Genomic DNA, 27,123 nt, shown 5'->3' on the forward strand with positions numbered 1-27,123 from the left:
CATCAGGCGGTGTACAGAGCTTCGAAACACAAATTATCACTGTGTGCAGAGATTCTATCTGTTCCTGGTCGTGTGAACAATGCATTGTCCCTATTTGGCAGAGAACATTCCACTCATTCAGAATGCACCACACGTTTTGTCCCTTATGGTAAACTTTCTGATGGAAGGATCCTTGAGCAGACTCTTTATTTGACCTCGCACTAAAACTGCATGGTGTGTGGTGAGAAAAGCTGTTCCCAACAGACCACAAGGTCAGTGAGGAGGTGGTCACAGGAGGCCTGTGGCGCTCTATAGCGCTGTTTTGAGGTCACAGACTGGAACGCACTCTGTAGTCCCCCATGGAGAGGACATTGATGGACTTATGGACAGTGTTACCAGCTATATAAAATGCATGAAAACAGGCCCTCAGCCCACCATGTCCACTCTGATCATCAGGCACCTATTTACCCTAATCATTATAATTTTGGGGGAACTACAGAATGGGAACTCAACATTCATCGTGCCATTGAACACCAACAGTCAACAAAATAGCACTTCCCAATTGTGTGGCAAAGAGACATCGAAATAGGTGCAGGAGGAGGCCATTTGGCCCTTCGAGCCTGCACCGCCATTCATTGTAATCATGGCTGATCATCCACAATCAGTAACCAATGCCTGCCTTCTCCCCATATCCCTGAATTCCGCTAGCCCCTGGAGCTCCATCTAACTCTCTTTTAAATTCATCCAGTGAATTGGCCTCTACTGCCTTCTGTGGCAGAGAATTCCACAAATTCACCACTCTCTGGGTGAATGTTACTTTTCAATAAATGTGCCAAAGACCTGATGCATGCTGGTCTGGACTGGACAGCTTCAAACAGATTTCTGTATAACTCGGACTGTTAACTTGTTCATTGTAATCAATCAACCTTCATTAAATAACTTTAAGATTAAAAGGTTGTCTCACTCGAGAAGAAAATTCCTTTTGACATAAAATGTAGATTAAATAAGGGAAGTTTCTGAATAATTTCTGTAAAGTGATTGGCATGGCAATTTCCTCTATTATGTACATACAGAAAGGACACTAAAGTTTTATAGTACCACACAAAGTTCTGAAAAATCAGATATTTTACAATGAGACAAGAAATAAAACCAATCCCATAAAATTATTCTATGTGTAAGACATTAAAAAAAGTAATACTTTTAAACAATTAACATTATATATTAGGGGTGTGGGTTAACTAATTAAATGTGTTTGAAATCAAAACACAACACTCATGAATCTATGAACTCATTAGGCAAACACACAGAGAAATAACTAAATGTGTACACAGGCAGGATTAGATGTACTTTTGTATCCAAAATTGATTTTTATTCCTCCAGTGCTTTAACAATTGCTAGGGCAAATACTCAGGGTGCCCTTTTGCAATTCAGATATTCAATAGCATTATTTATTGTTCTAAACTTTGAAGTTAAAGATTTACAACGCCTCAAGAAGGATCTTGACCCAAAACATCACCCATTCCTTCTTTCCAGAGATGCTGTCTGTCCTGCTGAGTTACTCCAACATTGTGTCTATGATAATATTCTAGTTAATAATAAAATATTTTATAATTAGAATTGATTAAGTAAAATATTAGCTTGAGTATAGCTTGACTGTTTTGGGTTCTGAAATAAGCTGAAGTTGAAAAGATGTGGGAATCAGGAAATTGGAGGACAGCATTCAAGCTGCTCTGATAGTGAATCCTGTTATGCTCCAAGTAGAATACCATTTACAATAGTGAGAAAGGATGTATTTCCTGGGAAGGTGGTAGCTTCTGTAAACAGATGCCTTCTGGTTTGTAGCTGACATCGAAGATTGTTGAGATAGAAGTGTAAATGTTGTGATTTTTGACTAAGTTCCTGTTTCGATGTTTGTGATCAACAGTTTGTGATTGATAGAACCACAAGATGACAAGTGTATTGTATCAGTGACAAGAATTTTTTGAATAGGTAGAGCTATGATTTAATTGTATTAAACGTCATTGCTGCCACTCTGTATAAACATGTGACTACGTTTCCAAAATATTATATAAATATGTTGTATGTCTTCATTCATTAGAGCAGTGGCCCAGGGGGTTAAGTATCTGTTGCATACTTGACTTTATATCCCTGGCACTCTTGCCTGCTAATGATCAGTAAAGCTTGTGTTGGTTTACTTAACTTATTGTGAGTTGTCTTTTTTAAGAAATGAACCCTAACATCTATCTTCAGTGTAAACCAGCATCTGCAGTTCCTTCATACACATTTATACATACACATGGTTTGGATAGACAGTGCAGAAATAGCGCAAACAATTAATAGCACTTTTTGCCACTGAATGGTTTTAAGGACAATCACATTAAGGATTGATACAATTTTTTTTAAAAATGCTTGATTTGCTCTCAAGTGATCAGTAACGTATATGCCCAACAAGAAGTTTTCCAAACCATCCAAGCATCAAGAACAATTTAATCTGATGCTGCAGCAGACATGGCAAGCATCTTACACTTTGGTGAATCTTGCACAGTTGTCCAAATATTATTTGTCTAGAAAATATCAATGATTCCTTTTGTCTAGAAAAAGGAAATAATTGAATTAATTTAATTATGTAACTTGACATAACCAAGTATGCCAGTGCGATGACCTAAAGTAATCTGCTGATTCGAGAGGGTTTTTTTTTTAATACCTGCATTACAAGATGGTTTGAGCACCGCATAGCTATGGAAGAGGTCTTCTTGGGTCACCTATTTAACTTGTCGGTCTTTTTATATTGCCACGATAAGTTTCTGTTTAGTTGGTGTTTCTGTATAGTACTTTTCCCTCAACTAGATTGGGAAAAATCAGAAGGAATGGTGAAATAAAAACAGAACATGCTGGAGACACTCAACATGTCATGGCAGAATTTCTGAAGAGAACAACATACTTAAGGACCTGAAATTAAAGGGCCTGTCCCACTTGGCGATTTTGTTGGCAACTGCCGACGTCATATCAGTGTCGCCAAAAGATTTCGAACATTTCAAAATCCAGTGGCGACAAAACAATTTTTGCGACACTTGGAAAAACTCCACGCGTCATACGGCATCACGCCGCATATTTTTCGGTGACCTGATACGTTAGTCAATGATGCCGGCAGTCGCCGAAAAAAATCGCCAAGTGGGACAGGCCCTTTAATTTCAGGTCAATTACTTTTCATCAGAATGGAATAGCTTTGACATCAGCGTGAACATTCTGTTATCTGACAGTGCTGAATTCAATATTTAGTCCCAAGGACTGCAACAAGTCTGGACAGAAGATTAGGTGCTATTTCTCAAACTTATTTTGGACACAAGGGAGACAAAAGAAAAATCAGATTGGGTTTAGGTTGAGAATTATATTAACAGGCGACAGGAAGCTCAAGGCCACCTTTGAAAATGCTGACAATTGACTAAGACAGATTTCTATGTTAGAAAAGAAATACAGAACATTTTATCACACCCAAGTTACACAGTATAACCTTGGGTGTGATAAACCTTGTAGTCAGAAATTCTGGAAATGTTATAGACATGTTTGAAAGTCCCTCTTTTGATATAAATTATCTGGTGATAATTAACAACATTTGCTTTATTATAAGAAAGTCATCTTGAGCAAATCACAAATAGAGACATTTGTTGAGATAGTATAGTCATTCAAGGATGAACTACCAAAGGTTCTTACTCAAATGATCATGGAAACTGCTTGCAGTGATCATGATATATTTCTTAGTATATTGAAGTTATGGTTATGAAAGAAAAGAGGAAGAACTCCCACATAAATTCCTTCAACCTCGTCCTCGCAACTATGATCCTGGCTCCTGCCCTCATGAACCAAGCAATCCTTTCGGAAATATCGTTTCTACAACGATTGAGCTTCTAACAATGTGAGCTTCAGACTTTATCATGATATCAAGGATATTCATGTTGATGAGGATAGTGTATTCACCATAACAAGTCACACTTAATGATCCACCTTTTCCTGTAGTTGCTGTAACATGCATTTCTTAATCATGAACCTGAGATCTCAGATTCTACCAGTTACCCCCTCTCACACAATCTACTAACTCTAGGCCTATCTTTACCCTTCTCTAGTACTTCCTTCATTCTTTCACTGGGTTTTGTTCATTCTTTCAATGCTGCATAATTGACAGCTATCTATTGCTCAATGCAAGAATAAAGAGTGTTACTTGTCATATGTACAAACAATAGAACCATTTAAAAAAATGCTGCAGCTTAACAATCTTGTAAACACAGATAATGCAACAAAAAAAAACCACAATAAATTAATAATCATTAATAGTAGACACCAGGAGCTGCAGCTGTTGGTTTACAAAAAAGACAGTTTTCAAGAGAGTTAGATTTAGCTCTTAGGGCTAAAGGAAGCAAGGGATATGGGGTAAAAGCAGAAACGGGCCGATGATCAACCATGATTATATATTGAATGGCGGTGCTGGGTCGAAGAGCCTACACCTGTACCTATTTTTCTATGTTTCTATGACACCATTCTGGAGTAACTCAGCTGGTGAGGCAGCATCTCTGGAGAATATGGAAAGGCAATGTTTCTGGTTGGGATCTTTCTTCAGTGACAGGTGAGAGGAATTTTTGATTGGCAGGTGGTTGGATAAAGGCCAGAGACCAAAAGACAAAACGTATGAGATGCCATTTATAGCACCCAAGAAGGACCATTCATTGCATCCCTTCTCCTTCCCTATCACGGTTAATTCCCAAATTTAAGTAGTGGTCATTAAGCTTCAGATGGACGCAAAATGTTGGAGTAACTCAGCGGGACAGGCACCATCTTTGGAGAGAAGGAACGGGTGATGTTTCGGGTGGAGACCCTTCTTCAGACCAACTGTCGAGGCCTTGGAGTTTCCTTCCCAGCTTTCTTTGCTCCTTCAAAAGCATTCCTTGAAATGCGAAACTCGTCCTATATCTCCTACCCGACCTGTGCCGTTTTCATTTCATATGTTCGCTATCTGCAGTATTTCATTTTTGCTTTTAGTTATTTGCACAGCCGACAGATGCAATACTCGCCTTTAACATTCGAGGAACCAAATAATCCTGGTACAAAACACCTCGGGCTTGCACTATCAGACGGTAACTCTCTGTGAATGAACGACCGACGCATTGCTCACCTTAGAGAAAAGGTAACCGGCCATCCTGTCCTTTGTAATAGCTGGCACAGGGTGAGCAGATAGTGGGCAAATAGGAGAGAGCAAGGTTATTCCCCGTTGTCCTTGGCTGAATGTTGCAACACCTTGCCCAAAAAAATATATTGAGCTATTCGGAAGCTGGCATTTCGGTTACCACCACCGCGTATGTAACGTTGGACAAGGTAAATTCAGCGTGGATTCAAAAGATTCCCATACAGATGGAGATTGGGGCTTCTTCCTTTGCTGGCTGGTGAGAACAGCAGGAGCGCCGCGGCCTGCGCCCGGTTGGCGGAGGAGTGGGTGTTGCTGTCGTCCCAGCCGCTTGTAGGAGAATGAGGAGAGGTTGCGCCGCGGCCTGTGCCCAGTTAAAGAAAGAGAAGTTGTTGTCGTCCCAGCCGCTTGTAGGAGAATGAGGAGAGGTTGCGCCGCGGCCTGTGCCCAGTTAAAGAAAGAGTAGTTGATGTCGTCCCGGCTCGTTGTAGGAGGAGGCGTTGCGCCGCGGCCTGTGCCCTGGTGTAGGAGGAGGAGCAGCAGGTTGTCGTCCCGCCCGCTGATGTCACTTCCATCCGCCGCCTGTACTGTACCCGGCTGAACTGTGACATCGACGCCGGGGCTTTTGTTCCATCTCCTTCTGGACCGAAATACAAACAACGCGAGCGGGCGGCTTCCCATTCCCGGTCACCATCACTATCCGTCTCTGACCGGCCGACCTGTCTGCCGCCTCTCCCGGCGCTGTCTCCCCCCGCCCGAACGCCAGCGAAACCGACATGTTTGGTTGTTTACAACCGCTGTCGAATGGAATATAACTGAGGCTGAAGGTATGACGGCGGAAGGGGGAAGCTTTCTCTATTCGCCCCCTTGGTCTTGCAGGCCTGTGATCTGTGGTCTGCGGTCTCTCCCTCCCTCCCTCTCCTCCCCCTCGCGGCCCCCGGTTTGAAAGTAAACGGCGTAACGGACGGGGCTGGAAAAGCCACTGTGTGCGGCTGGAAAACACAACGTCGGCAACGGGGGAGGGGGTCGCCGGCTGAGGGAACCACCGCTGATGAGTTGTCCGATCCCGAATCGCCACCCTTTCTTGAACCGATTTTATATATATATATATATATTGTGATTGTTTTAGTCGGGCTGCATTTCAAAATAACGCGGCCGACCGCAACTGGATGCGTAAACGATTGACGCGTTTGGCCATCTATGGCAGGAGGTGCTGCCCTTGCGTTGGCACCGGTTTGACCCTGGTTCGGAGAGATGGGCGGACCGTCGGTTAAGGCCGGCTTCATGGAGTGACCAGAGAAGCCATTTATAAAACCAAACCTTCCTGATTGCGGAATGTGTAAGGAATGCAATGTGGAAGAAACTGTAGATGGTGGTTCACACCACCGAAGCCAGACACGCAATGCTGGAGTAACTCAGCGGGACAGGCAGCAGCATCTCTGGAAAGAAGGAATGGGTGACGTTTCGGGTCGAGACCTCACTTCAGACAGAGTCAGGCGAGAGAGGCCTTAGAGGGGTCCCGACTCGAAAAGCCACCCATTCCGTCTTTCCAGAGATGCTGCCTGTCCCGCTGAGTTACTGCAGCATTTTGTGTCTATCTTCGGTGTAAACCTGCAGCTGCAGGTCCTTCCTACACGAAAAACCAAACCTGACTGCGGGCTTCACCTGGCCGATAGCTAATAATGGGCCGTTGCCTTGATCATCGTTACTTTTTTGCACATCTTTCAATTCATTTGTTCTATATCTCTCTGTCTGTCTATATCTCTCGGTTCCCTTTCCTCTGACTCTCAGTCTGAAGAAGGGTCTCAACCTGTGGCAGAGAGTTCCAGAGATTCACCACTCTCTGCGTGAAAAAAGTTCTTCTCATCTCGGTTTTAAAGGATTTCCCCCTTATCCTTAAGCTGTGACCCCTTGTCCTGGACTTCCCCAACATCGGGAGAAATCTTCCTGCATCTAGCCTGTCCAACCCCTTAAGAATTATGTAAGTTTCTATAAGATCCCCTCTCAATCTCCTAAATTCTAGAGAGTATAAACCAAGTCTATCCAGTCTTTCTTCATAAGACAGTCCTGACATCCCAGGAATCAGTCTGGTGAACCTTCTCTGCACTCCCTCTATGGCAATAATGTCCTTCCTCAGATTTGGAGACCAAAACTGTACGCAATACTCCAGGTGTGGTCTCACCAAGACCCTGTACAACTGCAGTAGAACCTCCCTGCTCCTATACTCAAATCCTTTTGCTATGAAAGCTAACATACCATTCGCTTTCTTCACTGCCTGCTGCACATGCATGCCTACTTTCAATGACTGGTGTACCATGACACCCAGGTCTCGCTGCATCTCCCCTTTTCCTAGTCGGCCACCACTTAGATAATAGTCTGCTTTCCTGTTTTTGCCACCAAAATGGATAACCTCACATTTATCCACATTATACTGCATCTGCCAAACATTTGCCCACTCACCCAGCCTATCCAAGTCACCTTGCAGTCTCCTAGCATCCTCCTCACAGCTAACACTGCCCCCCAGCTTAGTGTCATCCGCAAACTTGGAGATATTGCCTTCAATTCCCTCATCCAGATCAGTAATATATATTGTAAATAGCTGGGGTCCCAGCACTGAGCTTTGCGGTACCCCACTAGTCACTGCCTGCCATTGTGAAAAGGACCCGTTTACTCCTACTCTTTCCTTCTGTTTGCCAGCCAGTTCTCTATCCACATCAATACTGAACCCCCAATGCCGTGTGCTTTAAGTTTGTATACTAATCTCTTATGTGGGACCTTGTCGAAAGCCTTCTGGAAGTCCAGATACACCACATCCACTGGTTCTCCCCTATCCACGCTACTAGTTACATCCTCGAAAAATTCTATAAGATTCGTCAGACATGATTTACCTTTTGTAAATCCATGCTGACTTTGTCCAATGATTTCACCACTTTCCAAATGTGCTGCTATCCCATCTTTAATAACTGAATCTAGCAGTTTCCCCACTACTGATGTTAGACTAACTGGTCTGTAATTCCCCGTTTTCTCTCTCCCTCCCTTCTTAAAAAGTGGGGTTACGTTTGCTACCCGCCAATCCTCAGGAACTACTCCAGAATCTAAAGAGTTTTGAAAGATTATTACTAATGCATCCACTATTTCTGGAGCTACTTCCTTAAGTACTCTGGGATGCAGCCTATCTGGCCTTGGGGATTTATCGGCCTTTAATCCATTCAATTTATCCAACACCACTTCCCGGCTAACCTGGATTTCACTCAATTCCTCCAACTCCTTTGACCCGCGGTCCCCTGCTATTTCCGGCAGATTATTTATGTCTTCCTTAGTGAAGACGGAACCAAAGTAGTTATTCAATTGGTCCGCCATATCCTTGTTCCCCATGATCAACTCACCTGTTTCTGACTGCAAGGGACCTACATTTGTTTTAACTAATCCCTTTCTTTTCACATATCTATAAAAACTTTTGCAGTCAGTTTTTATGTTCCTTGCCAGTTTTCTTTCATAATCTATTTTTCCTTTCCTAATTAAGCCCTTTGTCCTCCTCTGCTGGTCTCTGAATTTCTCCCAGTCCTCCAGTATGCTGCTTTTTCTGGCTAATTTGTACGCATCATCCTTCGCTTTGATACTATCCCTGATTTCCCTTGTTATCCACGGATGTACTACCTTCCCTGATTTATTCTTTTGCCAAACTGGGATGAACAATTTTTGTAGTTCATCCATGCAGTCTTTAAATGACTTCCATTGCATATCCACCGTCAACCCTTTTAGAATTAATTGCCAGTCAATCTTGGCCAATTCACGTCTCATGCCCTCAAAGTTACCTTTCTTTAAGTTCAGAACCATTGTTTCTGAATTAACAATGTCACTCTCCATCCTAATGAAGAACTCAACCATATTATGGTCACTCTTGCCCAAGGGGGCACGTACAACAAGACTGCTAACTAACCCTTACTCATTACTCAATACCCAGTCTAAAATAGCCTGCTCTCTCGTTGGTTCCTCTACATGTTGATTTAGATAACTATCCCGCATACATTCCAAGAAATCCTCTTCCTCAGCACCCCAGCCAATTTGATTCACCCAATCTATATGTAGATTGAAGTCACCCATTATAACGGTTTTGCCTTTGTCGCACACATTTCTAATTTCCTGTTTGATACCATCTCCAACTTCACTACTACTGTTAGGTGGCCTGTACACAACACCCACCAGCGTTTTCTGCCCCTTAGTGTTTCGCAACTCTACCCATACCGATTCCACATCCTCCAAACTAATGTCCTTCCTTTCCATTGCGTTAATCTCCTCTCTAATCAGCAACGCTACCCCACCTCCTTTTCCTTTCTCTCTATCCCTCCTGAATATTGAATATCCCTGGATGTTCAGCTCCCAGCCTTGGTCACCCTGGAGCCATGTCTCCGTGATCCCAACTATATCATAGTCATTAATAGCTATCTGCACATTCAACTCATCCACCTTATTACGAATGCTCCTTGCATTGAGACACAAAGCCTTCAGGCTTGTTTTTACAACACTCTTATACAATTATGTTGAAAAGTGGCCCTTTTTGATTTTTGCCCTGGTTTTGTCTGCCTGCCACTTTTACTTTTCACCTACTACCTATTGCTTCTACCCTCATTTTACACCCCTCTGTCTCTACGCTCACACATTTAAGAAACCCTTTCCCTTTAACTCTATCCTCCACTATCCCATTCGACACCCCACCCCCCTTATTCAGTTTAAAACCACCCGTGTAGCAGTGGCAAACCTGCCTGCCAGAATGCTGGTCCCACACCTGTTAAGATGCAATCCATCCCTTTTGTACAGTTCCCCCTTACCCCAAAACAGATCCCAGTGATCTAAGAATCTAAATCCCTGCCCCTGCACCAGTTCCTCAGCCACACGTTCAGGTCCCGTATCTCCCTGTTCCTGCTCTCGCCAGCACGAGGAACTGGAAGCAAACCGGAGATAACAACCCTGGAGGTCCTGCTTTTCAGCATTTTTCCGAGCTCTAAAGTCACGCTGCAGAATATTCATCCCCTTCTTTCCGACATCGTTTGTGCCGACATGCACTACCACTTCCGGATGTTCACCTTCGCCCTTGAGGATTTTCTGCACTCTGTCCGTGACATCCTGGATCCTGGCACCAGGAAGGCAGCACACCATCCTCGCATCCCGTCTGTTGCCGCAGAAACCCCTGTCCGTACCTCTCACAATGGAGTCTCCCACTACAATGGCGTTGCCTGCCTTAGGCCTTTTTGGTTTTGGCTCAACAGCCCTATTCGCATCACAAGCCAGTCCGCCGCCCAGTGTAAACACCTCTTCTGTCCCGACAGCTTCTAAGTGGGTGAACCTGTTCACAAGAGGTACAACACCCGGTGACGTTGGCATTCCATGCTTCCCTCCCGTTCTCACTGTCTCCCACCTTCTCTCTTCCAGTACCTTAGGTGTAACAATCGTACTGTAGGACTTGTCGAGGAACGACTCCGTTTCTCGGACGAACCGGAGGTCATCCACTTGCTTCTCCAGTTCCCCAACACGGCCCTTCAGGAGCTCTACCTGGATGCACTTCTCGCATTTGTAGCAGCCAGAGGCACCAGCAGTGTCCTTGACCTCCCACATACTGCAAGCATCGCACTGAATCAGCTTGCCTGACATCTTCTTTCGTCTCTACCTCTCAAGCGTATTGCGTGGTCTTCGCTCCGAAGACTCTCGAGCCAAAGACTCACACTTCCCTCACAAGGCCGCTCCTCACTGCCGCTCCCCAAGAGCAGTCTTGCTTAAATTGACTGATAAATTGCCTGATTTACCAATTTACAAACCAAATTCCTCAGTTTTCAACTGTTTTCCCGGCACTGACTCACTTCTCTCCTCCCACTTGGGCTAGAGCCAATCAGTCGTATCTCTTGCTAAACTCCTGCTGCTGTTGCTCCCACAACTACAGCAGTTCTGAGTAAAGTCTGTCTGTCCTTGGCCCCTATTTTAACTGTTTTCCCGGCACTGACTCACTTCTCTCCTCCCACTTGGGCTAGAGCCAATCAGTCGTATCTCTTGCGTATCTCTTGCTAACCTCCTGCTGCTGTTGCTCCCAAAGCTACAGCAGTTCTGAGTAAAGTCTGCCTGTCCTTGGCCCCTACTTTAACTGTTTTCCCGGATCTGATTCACTTCTCTCCTCCCACTTGGGCTAGAGCCAATCAGTCGTATCTCTTGCTAAACTCCTGCTGCTGTTGCTCCCAAAACTACAGCAGTTTTGCTCATGTAACCACAGGCAAGGTTACCAATTGCTACTGAATCCATTGCAAGAGAGGGAGATGAATATAAACTGTTCATTGGTTTCATTAAAACAAATTTTCAGGGAGAGTTTTTAAAAAGAAAATAGTTCTGGAACACATTTTGCCTTCACCCCTTTTCTACGTTGGGCTGGTTTAGCAACGACAGACTATTAAATTATTGGAATTAAGAAGTTTAAAAATCAAGTCAAGTCAAGTTTATTCGTCACAAACACATAGGAGATGTGCAGTGAAATGAAAAGTGGCAATGCTCGTGGACTTTGTGCAAAAAGACAAACAAACAAACAACCAAACAAACTACAAACAGAATGTAACATAATCACATATTCTTTTACATATTAAATATTGTGGGCGGAAGGAAAAAGGGAAAAAAACAGCAATTTAAAAAAAAAAAAATGAAGATAACCTTAATGTATGAATTATAAAAGGTATCACATGACAGTATGTCAATGGATAACTTTGAAGATAAAATATTTGTGATAATGAAAATGCTGCAAAGGCAAAACCAGATTCTGTGGATCTGGGAATAGCGGATGAGCTGGAAATCTGAGAAGAGTGCATTTTCTTTTTTGACAAGGAAATAGACACAAGTTGAGGATGGAGACTTTAGTAGATAGGATAATGCTGAGAAAATGGTCTGATGTAGAAACCAAATTTGTTAGGTTTACAATGGATGGTGAGGATGATTTTGGGAACAAATTGGAGACGGCAGCAGTGTAAGAATTTAGTAACCAAATAAGGGCAGAGATATACATGAAAAACGAATGGGACAAGCCATTTGGCCTTTCAAGGCTATTCTGTGGTGCAATATTGTGGCTGAACTACTTTAATGCCCCTTGCCTGCACTATCCTCATGCTCCTTGATTCCTTTAATATCCAGAAATCTATTGCAATGGATCTTTGTTTTCAATGAACTAAATGGCTCTGGGGTGGGGAATTCTAAGAATTCACCATTCTGTGTGAAATTCCACTTTAGCCTGCCTCCTATTTTAAGATCATGATTCCTGGTTCTAAACCCCTCAGCAAGGAGAAATTTGTGTCCAGATGGTCAAGCTCTGATGAAGTTTCAATGCGTTCTTCTTTCATTCCTCTTAATTGTAGTGAATACATACCCAGTGTACATGAGCTTTCCTCATATGACAATCCTTAAACCAATAGGGAATTTTGCTGTGCTTCCTTTATTGAAAGTGTATCTTGTTTTTAAAAGGATACCAAATCAGTACATGGTGGTGTGATCTCACCAGGATGACATCTTTACTCCTGTACTCAAATACTTTTATAATGAAGGTCGACATACCAACCAGCTGCTGGTTACCTGATGCTTGTTGTCATCTTGGCTTTCAATGACTTCTCTGTTTTGCTGTTTTTTACATCAAAGTTGACAATTCACATTTTTCCATAATGTTGTATCTGTCATGTTCTTGGCCACTCATTCAGTTCGTTTAAAGCTATATCCCCTTGAAACCACCTTACATCCTCCCTCATAATCCTCAATAGTTTATCATTAGGACATTTGGCAATATTACATTTGACCCCATTGGCCTAATTGCAGATTCAAATCTTGATTTTCTGGGACACAACCACTAAAGATCTTTAAAATTTCACTCTGCTTTCTGTCCAATAACCAAATTTGAATCCATGTCAGTATATTATTCCATCTCCATGTGCTTTAACCCTGTGCAAGAAATTATCTTGACAGATAGTAAATGAGTTCAGAGTTGAAGCATATTCGGATGATATAATGGCTAGCTTCCATAAATAAGGTGACGGTAGTGGAGAGCAAGGCTTTACTTCTTAAATTACGCAAATCCTAGCTTAGCTTTTCAATGTTTTTAATGTGAACATTTCGTCAAATGGATGGGTTGAAAGTAATGATGGGTGTGGAGTTGATAATAATGGTAGAGTAATATTCCCCATGCTGTCATCTTTGAGAGTATTCTCTCTTTCAATTATATCCTTCTCTATATTTAGTAAACAAAATTACTCTAAAATAAAAACAGATTAGTGATATCTTCATTCATTATTATGTTATAATTCTTAGGCTGATCTCCCAGAAGAAATCATAGCACTGCACTGCATTTTAGTGATGTATATTATTGTAGGTATTTTTTTCAATGTAGTTGAAAGTGGTAAAAGTTTATTTTGCAAAATCTTTTGGTTTCATGAGATGTAATTACATTGTCTTATCTTCATCTTAGGGCATAATAATTTCTGTTTCGAGCTGATAGTTTAGTTTATTGTCACGTGTACCGAGGTACAGTGAAACGGTTTTGTTGCGTGCTAACCAGACAGCAGAAAGACAATATATGAATACAATCAAGCCATCGACTGTGTACAGATCCATGATATAGGGAATAATGTTTAGTGAAGGTAAAGTCCAATTAAAGATAGTCCGAGGATCTCCAATGAGGTAGATAGTAGCTCAGGACCGCTATCTAGTTGTTGATAGAATGGTTCAGTTGCCTGATAACAGCTGGGAAGAAACTGTACCTGAACTGGAGGTGTACCTTTTGCTTCTATACCTTTTGCCTGGTGGGAGAGGGGACAAGAGGGAGTGACCGGGGTGAGTCTCTTCCTTGATTATGCTGGTAGCCTTGCAGAGGCAGCGTGAAGTGTATGTGGAGTCAATGGAAGGTTGGTTTGTGTGATGGTCTGGACTGCGTCCACAATACTCTGCAATTTCTTGCCGGCTTGGATGGAGATGTTCCCAAACCATGCTGTGATGCATCCCGATAAATTGCTTTCTACGGCACATCTGTAGAAGTTGGTGAGAATTGTTGGGGACATACCGAATGTCCTAAACATTCTGAGGGAGTAGAGGCGTTGGTGTACTTTAGTAGAGGCATCGGAGTGATAGAAAAGCAACACATCTATTAAAAGTATAGCTAAAATTTTTTTTTATAAATGCACTGGAGAAAATGTTTGGAGTACTTCCAATAAGCACTTTCTACGTTTTTCAAAATAGTTTATTAATGGACATCTTCCTGTCCCCGAAAGCATTATCCATTGATAAAAATACATCTCTTCATGCTCCTGAACACATCATCAGTGGTGCTACCTGGGGTCGTTGGGTGTTTTGGGTCTTTCAACATCAGACACCCTCACCCAGGCGACCCAGCCGTGGTTGATCAAACCACGACTTGTGTTCAGGTAGCATTGGCTCCTCCCCATGGACTTACTCTCCTGATCCAGAGCCATCTCGAGGCTTTCTCCGCTGCCTCTGTGGTGTTCTTGATGGCTCTTCTCCTCTCCATTCGTTGATACCCAGTGCGCTCAAGGCTTTGTAGAGCGATTGCCCTGCAAAACCTTTGCAGCCAACTTCAATGGGCGTACACCCTGCCTTCCAGCCCTGCTTACGGCATTCTATGACCAGCTCTTTGTACTTGGTCTTCTAACTCTCGTGGGCCTCCTCCAGATGGTCCTCCCACGGCACTGTCAGTTCCAACAAGATGAAGTTTTTGGTCGTCTGAGACCAGGAGGATGCCTGGCCTCAGGGTGGTCATGGCAATGTGCTGTGGGAACTTCAGCTGTTTCACCAGGTCTACAGAAAGCTGCCAGTCCTGTGCAGTCGCCAGGATTCCTGCCGGATTCCTGGCTGCTGTGGTTCTTGGCAGCTGCACTCCGGCCTTCACGAAGGTGATCATCTGGGTGGTGGGGCGTTCTCGTCTGCAGCTGCTGATTCCTATGCTGATGGTTTCTGTAATGGGTTTAAGAACCTGGTCATGACGCTAGGTGTACCGGCCCTGCCCAAGAGCCTTTGGGCAGCAGCTCAGGATGTGTTCCAACGTCCCCTTGTCTGAGCATTGCGGGCAATCCGGAGATTCCGCTTTGCCACAGATGAAGAGGTTCGATGGGCTGGGCAAACATCGTACACTGCCTGGACCAGGAACTTCATACATTGTGGTTCAGCCTGCCAGAGCTCAGTCCATGTGACTTTTCGGTCGATGGCCTGCTCCCACCTTGTCCAGGCCACCTGCTGCCTCAAGCCAACCACTCTGGTCGACCTCTCCTCCACCACTGCCCTCACTTCCTCCTGGACCAGCCTGCACCTCTCCTTCCCCTAGGCCTTGTCAAACTGGGGAGTTGGGAAGGTTCCCAGACCAGCTCTTCCCCGAGTCACTGTTCCCACCAGGACTCTGGCGTATCCGAGACTCCGCTTGCAGCACGGCTTCGCCGGCTCTCCACTTCCTCCCAATTTTCACCTCCAACCCTGCCTGAGCCACCTTGGGGTCGCTGGAGTCCCTGCACAGCATCACCTCTCTGGCCCGATTCACCTTAAACTCCTCCTCCAGGGACTTCAGGGGCAGCTGGAGCTTGGTGTTATTTCCGTAAAGGGCGATGCTGCTAAGACTCCTGGGCAGTCCCAGCCACCTCCTGAGGAAGTTGCTGACTTTCCTCTCCAATCTCTCTACGATGGAGGTTGGGACCGTAGACTAGCAGTGGCCAGAGTATCCTTGGCAGCATACCATGCTGGTAAATCCATGCCTTGAACTTGCCGGGAAGCCCCGACCGGTCCACCGCTCTCAACCAACTCTCCAGCTCCTGACTGGTTGCCTGGACTAATGCTGTATCCAAAGGTGTTATATCTAGAAGGTTGTGTGTGCTGGAAATACTCACATTGGGGTATGGCATGAGAATTTCTTGTATTTTCTCATATTATCCCAGCTGGACATTAACAATATAGCATAACTATAATGTTAGTTCTAGAAATAACAGCAAGTCTAGGGCTAGGATTTTACAATCTGCAGATGAATTCTCAACATTTGGCTCAATTCTGGTATAGGAAAGTGAGTGGTAGTCAGAAAATGCTCAAGAATTTGAGAAACTTATTGTGGACAAGTCGATCAAATGAAATATTTTTCTGAATAATCCTAACCCTAATAATGTCAGACACTGTGTAATAGTTTGCGAATATGAAAAAAATATTGCACTTTTTTCTTTAGGAACTGAAGTGCTTCAATCTAAATCAAGAATATGCGAGAAAAAAGAAATGATTCTGTAGACTTCGTCAAGGATTTCCAGGAGTATCTCACTCAACAAACACAGCATGTAAACATGATTTCGGGTTCTGTTTGCAATGAAAAAGAACCAGAATTACTTCAGCCTGGTAAGAAGTTGCTTAATTTACTAACATATAAATGGTGACAAAAGGGGCTGCAAATAATGATACTTTATTGTCACTTGTACCCAGCTAGGTGCAGTGAAATGCTTTGTTTTTGCATACAAAGTACACAAAGGTGTCTCCACAAAGATGGTGACAAAGTTATAATAAGTATTCATCCTTCTTCATCCCCCCCACCACCAGGTCCCCCTTTGTTCTCGGGGTTCCCCCAATCTGGGTCCCCCTTTGTTCTCGGGGTTCCCCCAAGCTGGATCCCCCTTTGTTTCAGCAGCTCTCCATGCCGGGTCCCCATTTGTTCTCACCAGCGTTGCCCGTCCACCTCTGCTCGTCTTCGAGGACCGACCCGACCGCGTCCGAGGGAGCTCCGACTCGACCTCCCCCTAACTTGACCTCGGGGCTCCGGCCCGGCCACCAGACTTTGACCACTTGCACTTCACCGGCCGCGGCACCCTGTGGAGCGAGTCGTCCTCCATCGTCTGACCGCGGCAGACCAGTCGGACCTGCTCGCCGGGGGTGTCCCGGCCCCAGATGCTGAAATCTTAGTTAAAAATAAACTACTGGTGGGACTCAGCAGATCAGGCAGCATTTGTGGAGGGAAATGGACAGAGGTTGAGACGCTTTGTCCGACTGATGGGGCAAAGGAAAGCTAGTAAAGAGAGGCGAAGGGGTGGGGCAAGAGCTAGCAAGTAATAGATGAATTCAGATGAGAAGGGGTTGCTTGCCAGACATGTGGGGGAGATGGTTGGAGGAGAGTTGAGTGGAGATAGTAACCAAGGCTGGAGGTGAAAAGTGGAGAAGTCGATAGAAAACAAATGGTGGCATCTGATAAGGAAAGCGGGGAGTGAAATGTAGAATCAGAGGGTGGGATGTGAGTGGAAGGGAAGCGGTGGGGGGGAAATAGGAGATCCGGACTAGGGAGGGAATGGTAGATGAGCTGGTGGAGGAGGGTTATGGAACTGCCAAATCAACCCCTCCCCTCATCTGAAACCAGCTATCACTTGCTTGCCCTTATCCTACTCCTTCCCTCACCTCTCCATATCAGCCATCTCCCCTGTACTCCATCAGTCTGTAAGAGTTCCAGTCCAAACATGATCTGCCCATCTCCCTCTGCAGATGCTGTCTGACCCGCTGAGATCCTATAGCAGTCTGTCTTTTACTCAATATATAAATGGTGTTAACTTACCAGCAGATTTAACTATTATTATGCACTCCTCACAGTTTATATTCAATCTAATATTAACTTTGAAAATATCACACTGAGACATGTTAATTATGCACTCCAAAATAAATACATTTTAGAATTATTGCTTATGAGTGCATCAGCCATTTCTGAAACGCAAAGGTTCAGAGCTTTCCCTCGGCTGAGAGGACATTTTGAATATTTTGTAAATATGGCATGTAAAACCAATTTGTGGTCTGGTGGTGATTTATAAAAGAAACTTGTCTATTACAGTATTTTCTTTTTATTAATTTCACAGAGGTGCATTGCAGGGAATGAACTCACAGATTTACTAATCCTTCTAAATTACATTTTTTTGTAAAACTACTTTCAAAAACTATTATAGAGTATAAAAACTCTATTATGCTGGCAGAGTTTAATTCCATGACATCTGACTGTCTTAATATTTCACTCATGATTGTTCTCCATATGTGAGATTAGAAAGTGAACAGTGCAATTCTGTCCAACTGCAAGCATATACCAAGCTATCCCTGTGCAATATCCATGTGTGGATTTCTACAGTGGTTAAATTAACATTTTTCAGATGTTCCTAATACTTATTACAACCCACCAGTTTCAGTACCTTGATCCAGAAATGGTAGGAAGTTTATTTTGTTAAAACAACTATCTATAAGTACATGTTGCAAAAGATGTATGTAGTTAACCTTGTGAATCTCCCAGTCATTGGCAGCTCAATGCAATGCCCTTATTTTGTTGTGGTTGTTTTAATGATTGCACCCCCCCCCTCCCCCCATTTCAACTTAATTGAAGTGACAAGAAAGTCATTCAGAGTATGTTGTTGCTTCTCAAATCTAGGTCCATCTGTTACAGTGCTCCTGCGTTTGAATTTGCTGTGTCTTGTTTCCATTCTGCCAATGTTGAATTAGCCCATATCAGCATTGCAACATTCACAGGGTATATTATTTGTAAACTATCCTTCTTTGGATCGTTTGTAGCCTGTGACATGGTTGACCAGATCATCTTCTTTATTGGAACTACTGTATAATGGCCTTATTGCATTCTTTTCTACCCAGTTATTGCCAATGAATTATTTACAATGGTTTCTCTTTTTCTGTATTGTTCTTTCTGGAGTCTCTAGAACTTTTTCAGGGAAACAAAATCTGCCATCAATACTCCTGTGCATGAATGTGCCATCGTTACCCTCTGAATTGGCCTTGCAAAACCACGCAGTTAGGGGAAATTTTGAAATAGATACAAAATACTGACCTGGCAACTGGCTGCAAAAATTACTCTCTGCAACTGTTATGTTGTGCCTCTCTTTATCCATCTGGTCTCTTCTACAGCTTTTGGTACAGTCAGTCCCACCTTCCTCTTCTATCTAGCTTTGTTCCAGTCTTGCCTGCCTAATTACATCAGGATTGGCTTCTTTTCTTGGCTACTTCATTGTGTTTGTCAGAGTGACTGCAATTCTGCCTTTAAAATCAAATTTGTCAGGCTCCATTAGGGAATTAAGCAGTAATAACATGAATGTCATGGAGATAAATGATATTCTGATGATATCATTTAATGATTAAGCTGTTTATAGACGTTGCACTACAGAGCTGCTGCATTTTCTATAATACAGCGGTTTTATTGGCTGTTAAATACGTGGGACATCTTAAAAAAAAAAGAAAAACAAGTTTACTTTTCTGCACATTACCTTTTCTGAACATCATCTTTAACTTCCAGTAAGACTCTCCATAGTGTCTGCCTTTTCTTTATATGCCATGTGACCTTTTTTGGATTGACAGAGCTATTAGTTGTGTTATCTATGCTGTAGTTTGGCTCACCACTTTATAGTAACTGAGATTGTCTGACATTACTTTAGACTTTAGAGATACGGCACGGAAGCAGGCCATTTGGCCCATTTAATCTGTTCTGACCAGTGATCACCCCATGCACTAGCACTATCCTAAACATTAGGGACAAATTTACAATTTTACTAAAGCCAATTAATCTACAAACCTGTACGTCTTTGGTGTTTGGGAGAAAACTGGAGCACCCAGAGAAAATCCTGCTGTCACAGGGTGAATGTACAAAGTCCGCACAGACAGCACCCTCAGTCAGTATCGAACCCAGGTCTCTGGCGCTGCACCACTGTGTCCGCACATACACAAAATATTTCACACAATTTGCCAAAGTCCAAATATATTTTCAGCATTTCCTTTTGCTTTACTTTTACGTATTTTGAGTGCATGTATTTACATGTAAATAATATCTATCAGGCACTCACATTTATTACTTAAGAAATTTGGGGGAAATGCCAACAATTCCTCACCTAACTGCCAGCATTTGCCCTGTTACTGATGGGTAGTTTGGGATTTTCACATGAATGCTGAGGTCCCAAACTTGCTATCCAGGCACTACCAGGAGTGGGCTGCTGCATTTCAGTATTGAACTTCACATGAAGATCAGTACTGATTATCAACTTGCTATAATTTCCTAGCTGTTAAAATCTAGCATTGGGTAATCTGCTATTAAACCTGCACCAGGTTAGACATGGCTTGGAAACAATGGGAGCCCATTCATCTGAAAGGAGAGGGATAGTCTTGAGAAAGAAAGGTAAGTAAATGGTCATTTACATTAATTTTAATTGAGTTAGTTTGATGTTTTTCCATTTAAGTTACAGTAATTCAAATTTTTCATTTAAATTGAAAAATGTTTTTCAATTTAAGTTACAGTAATTCAAATTTTATCTTTTTTTAAAAATATTTTTGGGATATTTCTGACATTCAAAAGAGTTTAGTCTTTGACAACTGTCAAAGCATGGAACATGACTTTGCTAACCAGCATTCAAATATTTTATGGGTGAGATCTGATTCATTTGCAGAATGTCCTAGTGCTGCACATAACCTTGGCATTTTCAAGTCAAAGCAAGTCAAGTTTATTTGTCACATACGCATACGAGATGTGCAGTGAAATGAAAAGTGGCAATGCCTGCGGAATGTGCAAAAAAACTACAAAACAGAATAGAACAGAACAGTAATTACATATTGCTGAGAAAAAAAACTGCAATTCTAAAAAGACACAACAGTAGTTTGGTACAGTAAGTTAGTCCCTGGTGAGATAAGAGTTTACAGTCCTAATGGCCTCTGGGAAGAAACTCCGTCTTATCCTCTCTGTTTTCACAGCATGACAGTGGAGGCATTTGCCTGACCGTAGCAGCTGGAACAGTTGTTGCTGGGGTGGAAGGGGTCCCCCATAATGTTGCTGGCTCTGGATCTGCACCTTCTGATGTATAGTTCCTGCAGAGGGGCGAGTGTAGTTCCCATAGTGCGTTCGACCGAACACACTACTCTCTGCAGAGCCTTCTTGTCCTGGGCAGAGCTGTTCCCAAACCAGATTGTGATGTTTATGGACAAGATGCTTTCTACAGCTGCTGAGTAGATGCACTGGAGGATCCTCAGAGAGACTCTGAATTTCCCCAGCTGCCTGAGGTGGTAAAGGCGCTGCCTTGCCTTACTCACCAGTGCGGCAGCGTGGGATGTCCATGTCAGATCCTCAGTGATGTGGACTCCCAGGTATTTAAAGCAGCTCGCCCTATCCACAGTATCCCCATTTATCTTCAGTGGCGCGTACGTCCTCGGATGCTGTGCCTTCCTAAAGTCCACGATCAGCTCCTTAGTTTTTTTGACATTCAGGAGGAGGCTGTTGTCCTGACACCAGAGTGCCAGATCAGCCACCTCTTCCCGGTAGGCCTTTGCATTATTTTTCGGTGATCAGGCCCACCACCACAGTGTCATCAGAAAACTTGATTATAGAGTTGGAGCTGAACCTAGCCACACAGTTATGTGTGTACAGGGAGTTCAGTAGGGGGCTGAGGACACAACGCTGGGGGGGGGGGGGGGGGGGGGGGGATCCTGTGCTCAGGGTGAGGTTCTTTGATGTATTTCCTCCCATCTTGACTACCTGGGGCCTGGCGGTGAGAAAGTCCAGGACCCAGGCACACAGGGGAGTGTTAAGTCCCAGTTCCAACAGCTTCTCAGCAAGTCTGGTGGGGACTATCGTGTTGAAGGCTGGACTGTAGTCAATGAACAGCATCCTCACATAGCCCCCCTTCTGGCTGTCAAGTTGAGAGAGAGCGGTGTGCAGACCCTGGGAGACCGCATAATCCGTGGATCTGTTCGGACGGTATGCAAACTGTAGCGGGTCCATGTTGCGAGGGAGGAAGGCGCAGATGTAGTTCTTGACCAGCCTCTCGAAGCATTTCATGACTACCGAGGTGAGGGCCACCGGTCGGTTGTCATTCAAACCAATCAATTATGCAGTCCATTTGGAATTGGACTGCATAAAACACCAAGTTGAGTTTGGTGGATCAGCAGAATTCAGCAACATATGCGACAGGGTGGTGGGCAGATTGTGGTCTAGTGATACAGTGATTCGTTTCTTAAAGATTTTACTGATATGAAACAAGTTTACGCATTTTATAATAGTTGGTATTTTTATTGACAGCTGGAACAGAAAATCATCAAAATGGAATCCATCATGCATCTGTGGAAGTTTCCCTTGATGATGGCTCTGGGATGATAGGAGAAGGGCCAGAAAGAACAGCTGATGGAAAGTTGAAGTGTCAGTACTGTAACTATGCTAGCAAAGGGATAGCACGACTGATGGAGCACACCAGAATGCATACAGGTACTAGGCTGTACAATAAACTAGTTTATATAATTTAAGTAACAACAGGGTTGCATTGTTTGAGTCCATCGACGTATTAGATGGATGAAATAGCAAGTCTCTCAAAATGAATCTGGTATAACCACCCTCCACTTTCTTTACCATTAATGAATTAAGTATTCCCTCACAGGTGATATCTCTGAACATTTTACCATGAAGACAAAGCATCCAAAGCTACATTTCAATAGACTTATTTATGGTTTCTTAGCTACTCACAAAATCAGCATAGACATTAAAAAGCTATTTTATATTTGGTTTACACCATAATAACCATGTTATTAAATTGTTAATATGACATTTATCACTTATTTGCATGTGAATGAAAATCTGAAAAGTGCAAAATAGACTGGTGGTCTCGGACAACTGGCAAAGCACTAGCATAAGTTCATTTGTCTTACAACAGTTTTGGTTAGCTCATTCAAACTGGCATGTATTTGAGATATAAAAATATACTACACTAAACTCCAGCACTACACTGAGCCTTTGATAATGTTATAAATTCTTTATGCACAAGAACAGTACAATCAATTTGTAGTATATTTTCTTGGACTATATTCATGTGCCTTAGCTTGTTATGCTATTCAAAAAAAGGTGGACAGAGAAACACTGCACTATCAACCTGAGACTGGCAATAGGGAAAAATCTAGAATCCTGTCAGGGCACTTAAATTATTACTGGTTTACTTTTTTAAAGGAAATACTATTTTACAAATTCTTGTTACGAGGTGGCTAGCAGAATGTAAGGGAGAAGAAAAGTAAAACTATAGATACTGGGAATCTGAAATGAAAACATAGTTGGAAATACTCCGATCAGGCTGCATCTGTGGAAAGAGAAACAGTTGATATTTAAGGTCAGTGATCCTTCATGGATTGTGATTAGCTGTAATATATTGAATTGGTGATTGTTTCATAAACAGGAAAAAGACTGGCAATAAGTAAATAGTGTTCAACTTTATAGGCTGCAATAATTGAAGGAATAAAGGATTGGTGCTTTGTCTTGAGTTGCTGATTATCTATATCAATGATGAGGTGTCAGTGCATAATGCATACAGGTTTGCTGCTGACACAATAAGAGGTGAGAATACGACAAAGGGAAGGCTGCAACATGCAAATAGGCGTGAACAGAAATGTGGCAGCTAAAGGATGTGAACAGAAATGTGGCAGCTGCAGCAGCACATTGAAATGTGAAGTTATCAAATTCGTTGGGTAAACTAAAATTGCAAAATATTGATATTATGAAGGATCCAAGCATCTTTGTATATGAATCCGTCAATGTACAGAGTGTTTGTATTTAGGACAGTAAATCATAATTATTCTTTACAACAAAGGGGAACTAGTAAATATTTTTTCCTATATCATGAGGTTCATATGTGAATCAATATGTATAGATTTGAACTCCTTCCTTTAAAAATGTTGCCTCACAGAGTGCAACACGTGCAAATGGACTCCCTCCTAAAGAGATGGAATTAATTAGCCTTATATTTTCGAATTTAAAAAAAATCTTAATGCAAAAAGTAAGTCTTAAAGAGTTGACAAGATGCATTCTGAGAGCAAGGACTGGATTTTTTGACCAATACCAGCATTAATGCTGGGCCGTAGCATGTTTCCGTGTTCAAGGCCTGGTTTTCATCGTTTCTGTAGACCTAAGCTTGTGGCAGCATTTTTTGACCTGCTGCCAACTGCCCCTGCTCTGTACTGGTGGACTCCTCAAAGTGATGTAAATTCCCACGCCTAATAAGCTTGAGCCAATTCTTATTTTAAATGTCCGTTATTGAATGCTTGAATGTCAAAGACATTCATAAACATTTAATAACTGTCAGTTTTGACAGCTTATGAGCGGGAGTGAAGCTCTGTCCTGCCAACATGCCTGAAATGCAACACTTTCTGGTGCAACTTTACACCCATGCCAAGCTCAAAGAAATAACATGAGGTTGGTAGCTGGCAATCTCTAGTCAATAATACCAGTCTTTCCTTTGGCTGGAGAATCTAGTACTAGGTGTGACCATCTTTGAATGAAAGTAATTAGTAATGAGACAAATGTCTTCCCTCAAAGGACTGTGAATCTTTGGACACCATCTCAGAGCAGTGGATGTTGGTTGAATATGTCCAAGCATTGATTTCTAAAGCATTCAATATATGGTGCAGTAAGATGAACTGTAGTACAACAGTTGAGTACTTGTTTAAGGAAAAGCATGCTTAAGATGACCCTGTCCTATTCTAATTTATATTGTTCTTTTGTAATGCAGGTGAGAAGCCCCACAGATGCCATTTATGTCCGTTTGCATCAGCTTACGAGCGTCATCTGGAAGCACACATGCGCTCACATAGAGGTGAAAAACCATACCAATGTGAGCTCTGCCCATTCCGTTGCAGTGATCAAAGTAACTTGTCTCATCATCGTAGGCGCAGACATAAACTTCTTCCTATGAAAGGACGCAGGGCTTCAATGACCAATAAAAGAATGATGGGAATCTTGCAGAAAAGGTCCAGCTACTCCCTGAGTTATGGAAGAAGACCAATTATTAATTTCAGTCCTCCACCAATGCTGATGCAGAAGACAGATTATCTTGATGAGTTTTCGCACAGTATATCAGCCGAATCTTATGAGGCTCTGGGAAAGGCACATATTAGTGGCATATCAAAGGATGTACAGGACATGGTGGATAATCCATTAAACCGGCTATCCGCATTAGCTGGCCAGTTTTCCAGCCTTGCACATGATGTCCAAACTCCAGCATCTTCTGATATGGCAACCTGCAGGGATGAAAAACCATTTGTAATACAACAGTGTATAGCACCAACAATTACCACTGTGGTCTCGAGTGTGGCACAAAGTTCATCCAATGCTAGCCCTGATAGACATCCAGTGCATAACCAGAGAAACTTCAGTCCTGTTGCAGGTCCAAATAGTGAGCGCAGTGCTCACATGAGCTCACCTTGCATGACAAACAGCCAACCTAGCACCCCTACTCTTCCAGTTCAAGTCCAGGATCCACAGTTATTGCACCATTGCCAGCACTGTGACATGTATTTTGCTGACAATATCCTATATACCATTCACATGGGGTGCCATGGCTATGAGAATCCTTTTCAATGTAACATATGTGGATGCAAATGTAAAAATCAATATGACTTTGCTTGTCATTTTGCCAGAGGTCAGCATAAGCAAATTTAATCTTATTTGTATTAATAAACCATTTAAAAACTAATCAGGATCAATCTTATTTTGAAAGGAAGCAACTTTATCCAGCATAAAAATAAGAACCAAATTAAGTTACATTTTAAAACCTAAAACTATATATCAGTGAATTTTTCTCTCCTTGCTTTTCTAATGTTGCCATTTCATGGTCTACCTTGTCATGAGGGGCCATTAAAGCATGAAACTGGAAAATATTGCATGAAAGCTGATGAAAAACATGAATAATTGCATTTGGACAAACGAAGGAAAGAAGCATGGAATAGGATTTGTCATTTCTCCAGGTTAGTGGCACCTGATGTAATATTCTTCAAGTTGTTCATAAGATGACAGCTGCCGGGTGGAGGATACATGGGCAACCATTCTAAAGAATATAGATCCTGTCGACTTGTGTGCTTTCTTGTGTATTTCCAATCTATTTGCACTATCAGTTTGTGGATGCTGAGCCCAGTTGCAGTGTTTCTAATATTGTTCTTGCAAAAAAGATTGGAGGCATCTCTTGAGTTTTTAGTAATGATGATTTGCAGCAAATATTTGAAATTTTATTAATATTATCGTCCTGTTTTGGAAACATTTATAAAACACTGGAAAATGTTAAGATAGTCTTTCTCGTTAAATATTACCCCTTATTTTTAAGTATTTTAGCTCTTGGTTTTATGTCTTTTTTGCAGGTTGCCTAAGTTTTGATTTTTGTATCATTTATTTTTCAAAGATTAATATCTTGACACTTGTGGGCACAGTTTAGATTGAATCGTGAAAGTTGCCACCTTTTCCAAGGACCAATGACTTTACAGCTGTACGCTGAAAAGGAGCAACTTGACCAGCTGGATTTTAATTAAATTTTTTTTTTTTTTAGTTTTAAATGTCTGTTCTTTTAATTTATACTAGACCAAGTAGGACCAGTTGGGCCCCGTCCCCCAACGCAATAATCCTCCACTCACCCGTTCCCCCAACGCAATAATCCTCCACTCACCCGTTCCCCCAACACGACCTGTTTCCACCATTCACCCATTCTCCCAACGTAACGCGTTTCCCCCAATGCAATAATCCACCACTCGCCCATAGCCCCCATGGGAGGCCTGGTCACCCAACGCATTCCGTCCCCCAACGTAAGATTCCACCACTCACCTGTTAGGTCTCTGTCACATGGGAGGCCTGGTCCCCAACGCAACCCGTTCCCTAACGTAAGATTCCACCACTCACCCATTCCCCCAACGCAACCCTTTCCCCCAATGAGATATTCCACCATTCACCCATAGCACCCAACTGTACAGGTCATTTTAAACTTTAAAAAAATGCAATTGCACTATTTAATGTGATAAAGGTGCCACCGACAAGGCCATCTTTTGTTATCCAAATGTAATCATTAAACTTTGCTCTGCTGGGTTAGGCTGGCAGATTCTTTCCATGAAGGACATTTGCTCTGAAGGACTCAGTGTTCTGGGATAGAAACATTGTAGCCGGTAGCGCAGAGTGACGT

The 27,123-nt window shown here is 42.7% G+C and overlaps 2 protein-coding genes and 2 long non-coding RNA genes across 6 annotated transcripts in view; 2 read left to right on the forward strand and 2 right to left on the reverse strand.

Moving 5' to 3' along the window:
- The window catches only part of acadsb (acyl-CoA dehydrogenase short/branched chain), a 41,347-nt gene extending 26,165 nt beyond the window's left edge, over positions 1-15,182 (reverse strand). Inside the window, exons 1-3 of one of the 2 annotated variants that reach the window (XM_033033766.1) lie at positions 15,172-15,182; positions 10,684-10,687; positions 5,144-5,559 (exon numbers count right to left, since the gene is read on the reverse strand). In XM_033033766.1, coding sequence (XP_032889657.1) covers positions 5,144-5,167 — 24 coding nt within the window. In that variant the 5' untranslated portion in view covers positions 5,168-5,559; positions 10,684-10,687; positions 15,172-15,182. Of the gene's footprint in view, positions 1-5,143; positions 5,620-10,683; positions 10,688-15,171 lie in introns of those variants that run through there. The other variant, XM_033033768.1, reaches the window with a different exon arrangement.
- On the reverse strand, positions 1,133-4,324 carry LOC116981088. The gene is made up of 2 exons (XR_004414161.1): positions 2,011-4,324; positions 1,133-1,974 (listed from the first exon to the last, which is right to left on the reverse strand). It is a non-coding gene; the product is annotated as an uncharacterized LOC116981088 (long non-coding RNA).
- LOC116981087 lies at positions 5,470-5,676 on the forward strand. Its single transcript, XR_004414160.1, has 2 exons — positions 5,470-5,562; positions 5,616-5,676. It is a non-coding gene; the product is annotated as an uncharacterized LOC116981087 (long non-coding RNA).
- On the forward strand, positions 5,719-25,656 carry ikzf5 (IKAROS family zinc finger 5). Of its 2 annotated transcripts, XM_033033770.1 has the most exons (5): positions 5,719-5,979; positions 16,377-16,540; positions 20,267-20,336; positions 22,227-22,409; positions 24,694-25,656. In XM_033033770.1, the coding sequence occupies exons 2-5, from the start codon at positions 16,511-16,513 to the stop codon at positions 25,620-25,622; spliced, it is 1,212 nt and encodes a 403-aa protein (XP_032889661.1). In that variant the 5' UTR covers positions 5,719-5,979; positions 16,377-16,510; the 3' UTR covers positions 25,623-25,656. The 2 variants fall into 2 exon arrangements, with proteins under 2 accessions (XP_032889661.1, XP_032889660.1); XM_033033769.1 differs by lacking the exon at positions 20,267-20,336 and having other exon boundaries at positions 5,721-5,979.
- The last annotated feature ends 1,467 nt before the right edge of the window (positions 25,657-27,123 follow it).

This window comes from Amblyraja radiata, chromosome 15, assembly GCF_010909765.2.
Source record: "Amblyraja radiata isolate CabotCenter1 chromosome 15, sAmbRad1.1.pri, whole genome shotgun sequence".
NCBI lineage: Eukaryota > Metazoa > Chordata > Chondrichthyes > Rajiformes > Rajidae > Amblyraja > Amblyraja radiata.